General features: G+C 36.9%; 2 protein-coding genes across 2 annotated transcripts in view; one reads left to right on the forward strand and one right to left on the reverse strand.

Annotated features, from left to right (window-relative positions):
• The window catches only part of LOC133841538 (uncharacterized), a 46,439-nt gene extending 33,317 nt beyond the window's left edge, over positions 1–13,122 (reverse strand). The window contains exon 1 of the mRNA XM_062274093.1: positions 13,038–13,122. The gene's annotated coding sequence lies outside the window, so the exon portion shown is untranslated. The remainder of the gene's footprint in view (positions 1–13,037) is intronic.
• On the forward strand, positions 8,489–13,128 carry LOC133841528 (carboxylesterase 1E). Its single transcript, XM_062274079.1, has 2 exons — positions 8,489–9,448; positions 10,731–13,128. The coding sequence occupies exons 1-2, from the start codon at positions 8,537–8,539 to the stop codon at positions 11,850–11,852; spliced, it is 2,034 nt and encodes a 677-aa protein (XP_062130063.1). The 5' UTR covers positions 8,489–8,536; the 3' UTR covers positions 11,853–13,128.
• Positions 13,129–14,311: the final 1,183 nt, after the last annotated feature.

The raw sequence follows: 14,311 nt of genomic DNA on the forward strand, positions 1-14,311 counted from the left end.
AATGGGCCAAAAGGACGCTGGATAAGGACAAGGGAGAAGGGACATGGGACAAAAGGACAGGCAGGACTGCGAGGACAATGTGCGTTGTGCGCTGCTTAAAGCAATTTCATTTGGCAACGCCCCCCATTGCCCAACGCCCTCTCATCGCCCTTTCCCTTTCTTTTAGTTTTTTTTGCGCAGTGCAAGATCTGCCTTTGGGAACAGAGATTGATTTGTGCTGCCTGATGCCGCTGGTTTCCCCTTCCTCTACTTTCTCTCTCTCTGTCTCTTACTCTCTCTCACTTTCTCTGGCCTTCTTGCCCTTTGATTAAATTAAATTTCATGGGACATATGTACACATTGAACCGAATTGGGTTCCAAGCAGTTCAACAGTTAAGTTTCTCTTCTCTTTTTTTGTTTGGGTTTTTTTTCTATCGCTTTTTTGGATTTGAAAAGCAAAAAGTGCTGAAAAATTGCGCGTAATTTGCAGCAAATCCTTCGTGTAATTTGTTTGTCAACAAATGAGTGTGTAAATGTTGCACATTTAACATTCCTCTGCTCTGCCCAACTTCTTTTGATTCTTTTCTCTTTTTTTTTTGCTGTGCTTTGTGCTCATCCTCTTACTATTTAGGGATGCTGTGACATTGTCTAATGAGTTAATTAGGCTACTTTATACGGGTAGGTTTAGGATATGCTCTATCAAATGGATGGGTCAGCGTCCTTAATGATTGGGCAATGCATGAAGATTAATGCAGGGCGGGCTACTTAATGTTTATTTCGAATTAGTTGCAGAGGTTTTTGCATAATGAGTGTGGAGAGGGAATGAAGTTATCACATCTACATCTAAGAGGTTTTTTTTGTGAAGATAGAAGACGGAAATAATTTGAGATATTTTAAGAATTGTGCGTTAAAAATAGTCAATCTATTTAGAGACAAAACCCTAAATTAAAAAGCCGGAATCCATTATATTTGTAAGTATCCAAAATTCACTCATCAATATTAATAAATGTTTTTATTTAAGGAGCAAACTATTTAACTAGTCAGTGGACTAAATATGTTCGGTAGAAACTTACCTTATAATCACATTCCAATACTTTTTCGGGTTAAGTTTTCTTAGTATAATATAACGACGATATTAAAGAGCATCCTGCAATAAAATCAAAAAGAATCACATATTACAAATAATAAATTACTATAATCACAACACAATAAATACCAAAAATAAATAATAAAAATACAAAAGAAAATAATAATAATATTCATTAATATCATATCGGTAAAATATTTTTTTAAACTCAATTTTAACAACTCCTCATGAAGAATTTAAAAGACTTTTAGGACCTACAAGTCATAATGGTTCAAAATGTAGTTTAATACCTTAAATTTTTTAGCATCTCCCAAAACTGAAATTAAAGCAATCAATTTAAATTCCTTTCTTGACATTGTAATTTTATGCATTCTGTGTATTTACAAAGTGCAAGCAATTGAAATGCCTCAAACTTTTTTCTTTACCTACTTTTTGTGTACATTGTTTGCTATAAGAATTCTTTAAAGGTTTTTTCTACGTTTACTTTTTTATTGCCTTCATCCTCCCCACATGCGACGGATGTTTTGTTCCGTTATGTGTGCTTGTGTGTGTGTGTGTGTGTGTTCACATGTGCCCCAGTCAACTATAAAAGGCACAATAGCGTAAATAATGTAAAAGAAAATATGAAATACATAAATACGAGCACAAAAGAGAAATGCATAAAACTTGGCCAAGAGTGTGAGGAGGGGCGAAGTGAAGCGAAGAAAGAAGAAGAAAAAACAATCTGCAGAGAGAAACAAAAACAAAGTTAAACCCAATACATTAATGGTATTTGCATTTGTACTGATTTTATTTGGTTTTTATTGAATTGATAAAATCACGAAACGTACGCAACGCAACGAGAGGGCGCTGCGGTTCTGTTTCATTCCGTCTCATTCCATTCCGTTTCGTTTCGTCCCGTTTTTGTGCTGCTGCCAATTTGATATTCCGATTGCAATTTATGTGCGTACATTGTAATGTGTGTGTGTGTGTGTGCTTGTTGTGTGATTCTTTGGCGACCTCCCCTGAAACTTCATCTTCCCCCTCCGCCGATTGCTTACTGCGTGATTGTTCAAACATCTGCAATATGCTGTGGCGGCAGTCGAAAGGGGATAGAGAGAGAGGAAAGGAGTCTGTGTTTTTCGGCTGGATCAATGCAGTCAGTTGTGGAGTGTTTGGGCTGCGGCTACGCGTGTGTGTGTGTGTGGGTATGTATGTGGGTGTGTGTGTGGGTGTGCGTGTTTATTTGGCACCACAAATGCGTTTCCTCTGTGTGGGTTGATGCTTCGTTGGGTGGTGGTTGGTTTCGCCACGTTGGCGGCTTGCTGCCTGTGGTTGTCGTTTAATGGAATTCCGCTTTTGCATTAAATGTGACACACAGAAGCTGCCACACACATACACATTCAGTCTCATACACATACACACATGTCAGCAGAGCTAACGAGTTACAGTTACAGGACACAGGACACTGTTGAGGCCGTGCTGCGGTTTAGCTTGTTTAAGTGTTAAATTAACGTTTTAACAGTTTCGATTATTCCGCCAGTTAATTTTTAATGTTCTGTCTCTCTCCGATTCCCCCCGCAAAAAAATACCGAAAACTGTAACAAACTTTAAACACATTGAACATTCGCATCCGCATTCGCATCCTTTTCATTCCTTTTTCTTTTTCGAACCCCTCTTTTCACAAGTTATGTGCTCAGCTCCACATTTTCATTAGTTTAATTAAAATTTTACATGTGCTGGTGTGCGTTTCCTTTTCAAATTGAACCACAAAACTTTTTGAATGCCAACCGGAGGAAGAAGAAGAATAGAAAGAGAGAAGGAGAGGAGGTGAAGTGACGTGAAGTGAAGCGGGGCCAAGGATTATGTTATTGCTTTTGTCATTTATGTGGTCCATTGTTGCACTTGAGCTCAGCCCGTTGTAGTTGCTGTAGTTGCTGTAGTTGCCACAAAACTTTTGCCACATGGCATTCATTTCAATTTGCTTTTGTTTCGGACAATACCCTGTAATCTGAAGGATGCTGATAAAGAGGAATGAAAGTCGGAAGTCTACGAGTCCAATCTTCAATTTCTGCATAATCTAACTAACTAGAAAAATGTTATAACGTTAAACAATTGTTATTATAATAATAATATTATCAGCACTAAGATAACTTTTTTTTTTAATATTTAAATTTTCTAAAATATTCCAAACTAGTTTCTGCACTAAATTAAATTTATATTAAACTAACCTAATGTAGCTTTTAAGCTTACATAAATATTATTATTCTATTATGTATTATCAAAACTAAGCCATTTTCAAAAATATTCAAAATAATTTTCTGAACTATGTAAATTATTTCAAAAATATTCTAAATAAATGTCTGAACTCAATTAAATTTTATTTTAATCATTTAATATTTCGGAAGAACTAAGTTAGTTGAATTTTCCTTAATGAATATCTGAAATAAATTAAATTTTATTTCAATTATTTAACATTTCGGAAGAACTAATTTACTTTCACTTCATCACAGGGTAACTAATTAGTCAAATAATAAAATTGTATTGTGCTTATCCTTGAGGCTACTCAAAGGGTTTTTGGTCCTGGCCATTGACAGACATTCAAACCGCAGTTTTCTTCTCGTCTTTGCTCATTTTGGTTTCGCTTCTTCTGAACTGGCCGAAAAATTAAAATAAATGTTTAATGCCGCAAAAAATGATTGCGGTTGTTGACCAAATTTCGTTGGTTTCTTACGAAATAAAGCACATTAAATAGTAATGAGTATTAAGAATAATGAATGAGTGTTGATTTAAATGAAATAAGAAGAGAATTTTCATCAAGGAATTATTGCATTGTGGTTGAAAAGTAAATGTGTTTTTATGACAGCAATTCAACATACATATGAAAATTCTCTTGTGAATAATAATTGAATTTCAAAGTAAAATAATTAAATAAATTATATTTCATGGGATATTCATTCAAGAACTAATAGAAGCATCTAATCTATCCAGCTACAAACTATTCAAATCTTTTATTCATGTAGTTAATTAATTATAATTTTGCAATAATTAATCTTAGCATAGAGAGCACACATATTGTATGCTAAATCTGCTATCAAGCTCATTTGCTGATCCCATTAAATAGTAATTCCCATTTATGAAATCCAGCAGATGTGCACAATTTGTTTTTCCTCTCGGCGTTTTGGCCTGCTAATGAACTCTTGGCGTGTGAAGGATATCTAAACAATGAGCACAACGGTGTTCACCTTTCAAGAGGCTTCTTCGACTGCTCGACAGCCCAGTGAGGCAAGCACAATTCAATTATTATTTTATAATTAATATTTTGCACATTAGAAACGCATCAGCAGCAGCTGGAACCCAAGTCGAAGGCACAACACAGCACACGCAATCGTGGGTGGCAAGCAACGTGGCAAGTGGCAAGTGGCAACTGGAGTATCATCAAGCTGAGCGTGTTGCGTGTGGCACAAAAGAAGCAGAAAAAAAATATATATACGTATACAACAACACGAAAAAAATGAAGAAAATTAAGAGAAATTGGGCGAGAAAATGTAAAAGTTCTGTGTTGAAAGACGCAATTAATATGGTCACGTGGAGCGGGAGATCTTAAGAGGATGTTGCACAGGAAATATCCTTAAACAGCACGACATTTGATATACTACTCAGGGAAATTAAGCATATATCATCTTAAGAGCGGAATGAAAACATTTTTATTCCAGGCACCGTTAACATTGACTGAGTGTGAGTTTGGAAAATTATTTTAAAATAAGTTGCTGCAACTTTTAAGAGCTTTTTGCACCCTTTCCATATTTTTATGCATTTCATTTCATCTATGCCACAATAAATTGAATTAAAATTCAATCTAGCATGTAATTATGACTTTTATCAGTTGCTTTCACATCCTGTCTACGCCACATGTTAATTTAGCCAGCCGGCAAGCAGATCTAAGGATAACCATAAGGGGCTAGCATAACTCCTTTCTGCTGTCAACAAGCGACTCAACTTTTATGCAAATTGTCTATGTTGCTGCATTTAAAACCCAATTAAAAGCAAAATATTTACTCGATAGCTGGGAGATTAATAACATTTGTGAAGACTAGCAGCTCGGCCTCATGCCTCTGTCTCTCTTATAGTATTAACTAAAATGAGTTTACTAGACTTAATAAGACCCTGTAGGGTATTTCTAAAATATTATTATTATTAATTATGATTATTAGAATGGGTAAATATTACTATTTAAAGAAAGATATTCAGATCGGTTAACTAAACACTTTTGTAAGCAAACCAAAGATGATATTACTAGTATAAGAAACGCCCTTTATAATATAATGTTTTTAAAATATTCCGTATACATACATGAAAATAAATGTGTGATTAACATAAATATAATAAATATGAAATTGACGTATGATTTAGCAAATACGTAAATTAATCACAATATTTAAATGTAAGCTCTTTAAAAACTAATCAAGATGCTTTAAAGCGTTTTTAAAATATTTTGAATATGTAAAATTAAATTTATAATAATTATATATAAATAAGAATTTCTATATATTACGACTTTAAAATAAAGAAAGTTAGGCATATCAAAATAATCACTTTTGTAAGCAAAGATGCTTTAACAAGTTTACTAGACTAAGTAAAATACTTTAAGGCGTCTTGAAAATATTCTAAATGCATGAAAAGAAAATATAATAGATAGGAATTGTTTCATACTATTAATTAAGTAAATAGGTATTTATGATTATAAAAATAATAATATTACAAATATGATAGATAGAATTTGATAGAACAAATTAATAACAAAGAAGTAATCCTTTAACAAATATATAAATTATTCTGATTTTTTCATTTGACACTTTAGTAAAACACTTGTTTAATGAAATGAGATCACAATATAGTGATCTCCTTTAACTTGTAAAATAGAGTCCATAATCTTCTAAATATCTTATTTATCCTACAATCTTAGTTACCGTTCATACCCCTTTTGCTCAGCTCTGTTGGTTACAGGATATGGTAAATAGATAAAGCTTGTTAAATGAGCAGGCGTGACTCTGACTCTGACTCTGTCCAAAGTGTTGGGCCAACGACTTGGCACACTTTGTGGCACAGTCAAAAGTGTTGCATGCTTTTCTTGTTGCTGTCACACACACACAAACACATCTCTTACTCGTAGTCGTAGTCGTAGTCGTAGTCGTATATAATTATTCCTTGGCTGCCACTTGTGACAGTGGCCCGGCAGTGGCAACTCCCAGAAGTCTACTTAATTATATTGTCGTAACTTTAAATGTCATTTTGCCATTGTGTGTATGTGTCTGCACACGAGATGAAGAGAACAGAGCAGAACAGAGCAGAGCAGAGCGTTGCTCGCCACTTGCTGGAGACAAATCAGACGACGTACGTGGTCGCAGTGTGTGTGGCAGTGGCAAATGGCAAAATGGCAACGGGAGTGTAAACAACAACATTGAGATTCATGTGGCAGCCTCTAGACTGGCAGCGCGTGCCGTCGCCTGACTGGCCTAATCCCGGACTGCTCTTTCATCTCTCTCTCTCTCTCTCACTCACTTTCTGAGAGGGGGTCAAGAAACTTAAAATCACAACAGGCATTCGTTTCATGATATTTGCCAGCTTCCGTTTCCGTTTTTCCCCTTTCCCCTTCCCGCTTTGGCTTGTGCGTGACTCTGCCCAGTTTAGTCGTAAATATGCTGAGCAAATAATTCATCTGCACAGATAATGCTGCTCAGCACTGTAAAATAGTGTACAACCAAAGCGTCCAGAGTATGACAGCCAGGCTCAGCTTTTGTCTCTATTCCGCAGATTTCAAGTTGAGGCTTTAAAATCTCATTAATATTTCGCTCAGACATTTTACTTAATTCTGCGAATTGTTTGCAACGATCAACAACAACAACAACAGCAGCAACAACAATAATAACAATGCATGTGAAAAACCCAGCTGACCAGTTTCAATGTTGAGCAGACGAAAGAGGAAAGAAGGGGGAATGAACATTGTCAGTTATAAACCAATAAAACAATTCAAGTGATTATCATTTCACTTGCATTGAATCAAGCGAATCGCATGATGAATAACTCAAAACTGTCAGCTACTTAAATTCAACAATTGATGTGCATCTGCGTGCTTTGAAAGTTGCACAACTGCAAGCACATTTTTAGTATTAAATTGTTTGCTAATGATAAGTGTTTATTTAAAGTAACTTAAAGTAAATTTGAATAGAAAACTATTTTTACTAAATAATCGAATTAATAAATTATTATTTAATGTCAGTTCATCTTAAGCTATTATTATACTTTTAAGCGAACATACTAAACACTGTTTGGATAAGAAAATAATATAAGATTTCAAAATATAAAAATATTGACCAATTTTGTTTAAGATATTTCCTTATAGACTACAAAATAATATTTTGAATATCTCGTTCAAAAGTTATTATTACATATTGGCACAAAAATAAGTATTGCAAGATCTTAAAGGCGCTATTTTTGTTTGCATTTACACATCATATTTTGGCTTATCTAAGTTTTACTTCCTCAAATGCTGTAGCTGAAAAAACTCTTACTGATTGAGAAAGTTTCTAAAATATATCCGCTATGTTTTTAAAGATATATAAAAACATTTTAAATAAATATTGTAGCATTTAAAATTTATAAATAGTATTTAGAATTAGTATTTAATATTTATAAGAAAACTTTTTGAATTAAATTGTAATTTAAATTTAAATTGTAATATGACTATATACAAAATGTACCATAAATTGTAAAATATACCAGATTGTCAGCCAAATATACTAAAATAATTTGTAATATTCTATTATTGACAAAAATTCTAAAACATGCAAGTTATGTTTTTAATTTTGATAAATGTAAAAATAAACTTGGAAATATTTAAACTGTTATTAAAGAGTTTTTACTACTGTTACATTAAGAAATAGTAAAAGAATGTTTGTAAAACAAACTTTGTACCTATTAATTCGTAGCATATTTTGTTATTCACTTAAATTTTGAAAGCAGCGCATACAAAAATCACTGTAGTGAAGGAAAAATTCAAGCTTACTCGTAAATTTTGGTGTTTGATTCAGTTGTAGTTGTTATTGTTTCTATTGTTGCTGTAGTTTTTTTTTGCTGTTGTTGCTGTAGTTGTGCAGTACGTGATTAGAATGCCCAATGAATACACTCGTTATGGCACATTTGAGCACTCAAGCGAGTAAAGTATTCTCAAATAGTATTTCTGTTTAAATACATATATAAACTTAAAAGAGCAGCTTTACTGATCGTGAGTTTTGTATACAATAATAACTTGTAATTTTATCAACGCTCTGCTCTTTAAATGAATTTCTTGTTGTTGTCAGTTGTTGTATTGTTTTTTATCGCCATGCTGAGCAAGTTGCCGGCCTCGGTTCGAGTTGAGCTTGGAACTCTGAGAGACGCTGTCAATGGAAACATTTGCCCAGTTTCAAGTTGACAATCGAGTGAATCGCAATGCGATCGTTGGCGAAGCGGAACTTTTGCTTCAGCTGCTTTTTGTTGCTGCTTTCGTTTCTGTCTCAATCGCAATCAGAGTCCCAGCAGCAGCAGCATCATCGCGTGAAACGCATTGTGGGCGGTAAACAGGCCAAGGCACCGCCTGTCGATGATCCGGTTGTGTTTGCACGTCTCTTCGAGCGAGACACGCGAGTCGAGGGCATTCGCAATCCCAGCACGGGCATCTACAGCTTCCTGGGCATGCACTATGCCGAGCCACCGGTGGGACAATTGCGATACGCTCGCTCCATCTACAAGCGACTCGGTGGCGAGCTGAATGCCACACGCCATGGCCCGCCCTGCATGCAACCGCATCCCCAGCAGCCGCATCGCATCATCGGCGATGAGAATTGCCTGCTGCTCAACGTGTATACGCCCCAGATGCCCGATGAAACAACTGGGCTGCCTGTCTTTGTCTGGATCCATCCGGGTGGCTTTCGCTACGGTTCCGCTGCCCAATACGATGCCACGCCCATGGCCCAACAGGGCGCTATTGTGGTGGCGCCGCAGTATCGTCTTGGTTCGCTGGGCATCATGGGCGATGGCACAAAGGAGTTCGATGGCAATCTGGCCATGTTCGATCTGTCGCTGGCATTGCGTTGGGTCAACGATTACATCGCCAACTTTGGGGGTGATCCCAAGCAGGTGCAGGCCATTGGACACGGTTCGGGTGCTTCGAGTGCCATGTACTTGGCCATGTCGCGCACCGCACGCAGTTCGAGTGAGGTGAGCGGTGTGGTTGCCATGTCAGGGACTGCTCTATCTCAATATGCCACCGACAAGGAGCCGGTGCAGAGCGTCCAGGAGGTGGCCAAGATCAATGGCTGTCCGGCGGCCAATGAGCTGGAAATTGTCAGCTGTCTGCGTGCGGTGAGTAATGAGTCTTATCTCTACTTAAGCCAGGCATAAATAGGGTATAACTCGAGGGAAATAACCACATTTATAATGGGAAGCAATCTGCTGAGTATCTGAATGCAAGCTAGGTTTAAATTTAGACAACTTTACAAATTTTGTTTCTCATTCGTTCTAACTTCCTTTACATCTAAATATGTACATTTCAGAGCATATAAGGAGTAAAACTTAAAAAAAAAGTTTGTGTTTCCATTACTTGGCAATGTTAAGAAAGTCAAGTTGGTTTAAAAAAATATGATGACCACTCTTCCTATTCCAAGAAATTTGAAGATTTCATTTTTAAATAATTATAGATACTTGAAACATTTTAAACGTAAGTTTTTCTTTTGTTTAAAAAAAATTAGCAAAACTCTTACTATTGCAAGAAAACTCAATTATGCTATAGGAAACTAAAATCAAGCTTAGGTAAAAATAGTCTAATGCCTGAGTCTAGTGCCTGAGAATTGCGTTAATCAACAATTATTCAAGAAAGAGAAAAATGAAGAGACTTCAGCTTAAAATCATGTGTCAAGCCTGAGTTCATTTATTGAAGAATAATTCCTGATTCTTAAAAAGATATGGGCACAACTCTTCCTACTTCAAGAAAAGAAAAATTGTAAATGGGAAACTACAATCAGATGTCAGTAAAAATATTCTATATTGTAATGCCTAAGAATGAAGTTAATCTGTATTTTTCAAGAAAGTTAAGAATCAACATAGTCAAGAATAAAATCTTGTATTAAGCTTAAGTTCATTTCATAACTGAAGAATTTATTCTAGAATGATTCTAGATTTTTGAAAGAATAAACTAAATATTTCTTACTTATAAAAGTAAGTACATAAATATATATTCAATGTAACTAAAGCATATTAGCTGCTGTGTTCACACTTGGTTTAAGCACCAACCGTATACTATAATAAAGTATTATAAGGTTAGTAATTTAACTAACATATATTATCTTATCTGTTTGCACTTAATTTAATAACTGAAGAATTGATTCTAGAATGATTCTAGATTCTTGAAAAAATAAACTTAATATTTCTTACTTATAAAAGTAAGTTAATATAATATTCAATGTAACTACAGCATATTAGATGCTGTGTTCACACTTGATTTAAGCACTAGCCATATAATAATGTATTATAAAATAAAGTTTTATAAGGTTAGTAATTTAACTATATTATCTTATCTGTTTGCACTCAATTTCATGTTCTCCTATAACTCTTTTAACTCTTTTAAACTTCCGCTTTTTCCCTTTAGAAATCCGCCATGGACATCATCAAGAACGACGACAAAGTGCAAACGGAACGCCTAGCTGGACGTGCTCTGGTCAAAGGACTCACGGGCAGCGTTGGCTTTCAGCCGCACACCGAGGCCGAGGATGATAGACGCGCCTTGCCCAGCTTAATCATTGGCGAACCGGAGCAGCAGCTGCGCAACAACAACTTTACGGGAATTCCACTCTTGACGGGCGTAACCAAGCATGAGACAGCGAACTCTGTGAGTGTGGACACACTAAACAAAGTCTTTGGCTCCGCGGAGAAATTCCTCGGTTCGCTTGGCGGTGCGCTGCAACAGTTGACGGGATTTCTGCGCATCGATAAGCTAACTGGCGATATTGCCAAGCCTGTGCTGCCAGGGTTAAGTAATCTGCTGACGCCCACGCTGCAGGATCTGTGGAAGGTGCCCCAGACTCTGAATGTGGATCAAGTCCTCGATAAAGTTGTGGAATCCACCACAGATGTGTTGTTCAATCTCCCAGCTGTGCTGACCACTCAAGTGTGGTCGAAGTTGGCGCCGGCTTATATGTACAGCTTTGAGTACAACGGCACCAAGTCGAAGGGCAGCACATTCCTTAAAGGCTTGCCTATAGTATCGGAGCAGGCACACGATAAACCCGAGACGGTGGCTCATGGCGATGAGCTGGGATACATGTTCGATGCCAACGATATCTTTGGCAATCCGCTGCCCGAAACCCGTCTCAGTAGCGCTGATGATCTGCAAGTGCGTCGCAATCTCATCCAGATGCTGCTGCAGTTTGCCAAGAAGTCAAAGGGCGAGGAACAAAAGAATGACATCACTTCGAAGCTCTTCCAGAGCGTCACAGGCGGAGGCACGCCTTTCATCAAGGTGCACACCGAACTGGAGGCAGCGAGTGATTTCCGTTTCTGTGAACTCTCAGTGATGGGCGCTTCCCTTTCGCCTCTAACCTCGACGAGCTGCGCCGCATTGGGCGGACTTCTGGGTGGTCTTGGACAGACTCTCGGTGGCGTGGGCAACCAGCTGGGACTTGGCAATGTGGGCAGCAAGCTGGGATTGGGCGGAGGAGGAGGCGGAGGTGGCAACAAACGTGGTGGCGGATTCGGTTTGGGTCTGCTCTAAGTTTGTGTTAGTGTGCATATTGAATAAAGCCGTTTGGTTCGCATTGATATAAGCTGTTTTGGTTGCCATGACCCGTCGCTCAATTAGCACACAGTTCTCTCCCTCGGTCTCGCTCTCGGGGGGGAAAAACTGGCACTAATCTCTCTATTGACTTTGGTCTTCCGACCAGCAGTCACTGAAATGCGCCGATAAGCAAATTTCCGGCCAAACCGCGCGGCAAAATTTAAACAAAAAGCGACGCGTACACAAGTTTTAAAACTTCCTAGCATAATACACAAGGGAAGCAACAATGAGGAGGACGAGAACGGGAACGAGAAGAGCAACAACGTTGGCACTGGCAACCCAAGTGCAAACAATGAGCATAAGCTTCAAGTGAAAGTTGTGAAAGTCGTGGGGAGAGCGTACGGACTTGTCTGCCTTGGGTTGCCTTGACGCCTTTGTGTAAATTCCTTGCTATGGCCAAAAAGCCAAGAGCTAAGAGCTAAGAGCTGAGAGCAAAGCCGGCTTACCTACGACCAGAACTCGGCATTGTAACTGCTCTTTCATGTGATGATATTATTATTATTAATATTATTAAAACTAATTTCATAAATTGAAACTGCCCAGAGAATGTCGTCAGAAGTTTTTCGTGGAGGCGTTAAGCTCTCAGCTCTCAGCTCTTAGATTGGACAGCTATTTATAGACGGAGATTAGAACATAATAAAACTGCGTCCATTAAACCAGAAAATTCTCTTTTAGTTAAAGTTATTCCTTGGCTAACAATTCGCGGAAATACTTTCTCGAATGTCGCAACTTTGATGTATTAATCATTTGCGATTCAAAGACGCGACATCTGTGACAATATTAATGGGCCCATTTGGCTTAAACAAAAAACTTTACAATTAATTAGAGTCCAACGGATGACAAATGATAATTATACAATTATAAGCAAGTTGTAGTTGTGCCATTCTTTGGACATAAATAGAAGATGTCTCCATAACTGGTTGAGCAGCACTTTTAATGATGCTATTAAAAATTGCAAATGGCGCAAGAACGTAACGTGAAATTTGTTTCAAAGGCATAGAAGCAATAATCGCACAAGTTTCTCTACTCTACCCTTAACTACCAATGGCATAATAAATGATCAGCCGCAATGATGCGGCTCTATTTGAAGATGGTGGTAATCAAAAGCATGCTGCAACTTACCCTTACTTTTAAACGCACAGAAGCTGTGTGGCACATGGTCACAGTGGAAATGATTGCGCAAATCCGTAAGTATAAAATATTTCACAAATCCTGCAAAGATACAAAAGATGAAATTGTAGTGTTAAAGAAAAAGTTAAATAATAAATGACATTTATTAAAGAAAAGTTGAGTTAACAACATTTTTAATTATGAAATAATTCGATTTTTAATAGTTACTAATTAGTTCTGTAATCTGTTGAATGTTTAATCTGTTACAAAATAATTAGCAATTAAAAACCAGTTAAGTGTGCTTGACTGTGAGATACTCGCTATTTTTAGAATTTTAACGAAAGCAAAACAGTGCGGTATTAATAAAAATATACTAAATTAATATACCGCCAAAAACCAAAAAATATACCAAAAGCCATATTTCGTATATTGAATTTGTACTACGTGTCCAATCTAACATTGAGTGAAAAATATACTTTTCTTCCCTATTGAGGGAAACTTTTGAATTTAGAATAACTGAAATGTATGTAATCCAAATATCTGAATAGTATTATCGCTTCCTTAAATAGTTTCATTTTATAAGCCGGTAAAATAGTTGACAAATTGAAATCTGCAATTATCAATGTAATGCTTAAAGAAAACTATTTGGGGAGATTAACACAAAAGTTTGATACTATAAAAACAATAATATTTATGTTCCCGAATCCTTTTATTTTATTTTATTTTTTTAGAAGTTTGTAACTATTTTATCGTATCTAAAGTAACATTTAGAATTTAGGAATTTTATTAATTAATTTTCTTTAATATTTTGCCCACATACTCCACTGTGCCTAGTCACACGCTCGTATAATCAGTTGCCCCTCACTCATTGAGTTCATTATGAGGCTGTTTACCTGGGGACGCACCTCAATTGGCATAAATCAGAGTCGTTTTATGGCTAAAGTGTCGCCCAATTTCCAATGCAATTTGCCACGAAAAACTTTTCTGTAGTTTTCCCTTTTTGAATGGACTCTGATGGGCAAGGTGGAAACTTGAGGCAATCGTATGTGTAATGTGGAGACTTCGTACCACATGCAATTTTTCTTCATTAATGTGTAGTTACGCAATTTGGACGAAAAACTTTTCTACCGTTCCGTTAATTTCGGCCAATTCAGTGGTCGGTGCTATTTAACAGCAGTCGGAATAGAGAAGGGAAGAGAAGGGCATTGTAGAGAAGAGCATAGGAGAGAAGAGCAGAGAAGAGATGAGAAGAGGAAGGTAGAGCCACCCCCGTCATCATTGGCCGA

This window comes from Drosophila sulfurigaster, chromosome 2L, assembly GCF_023558435.1.
Source record: "Drosophila sulfurigaster albostrigata strain 15112-1811.04 chromosome 2L, ASM2355843v2, whole genome shotgun sequence".
Taxonomy (NCBI): domain Eukaryota; kingdom Metazoa; phylum Arthropoda; class Insecta; order Diptera; family Drosophilidae; genus Drosophila; species Drosophila sulfurigaster.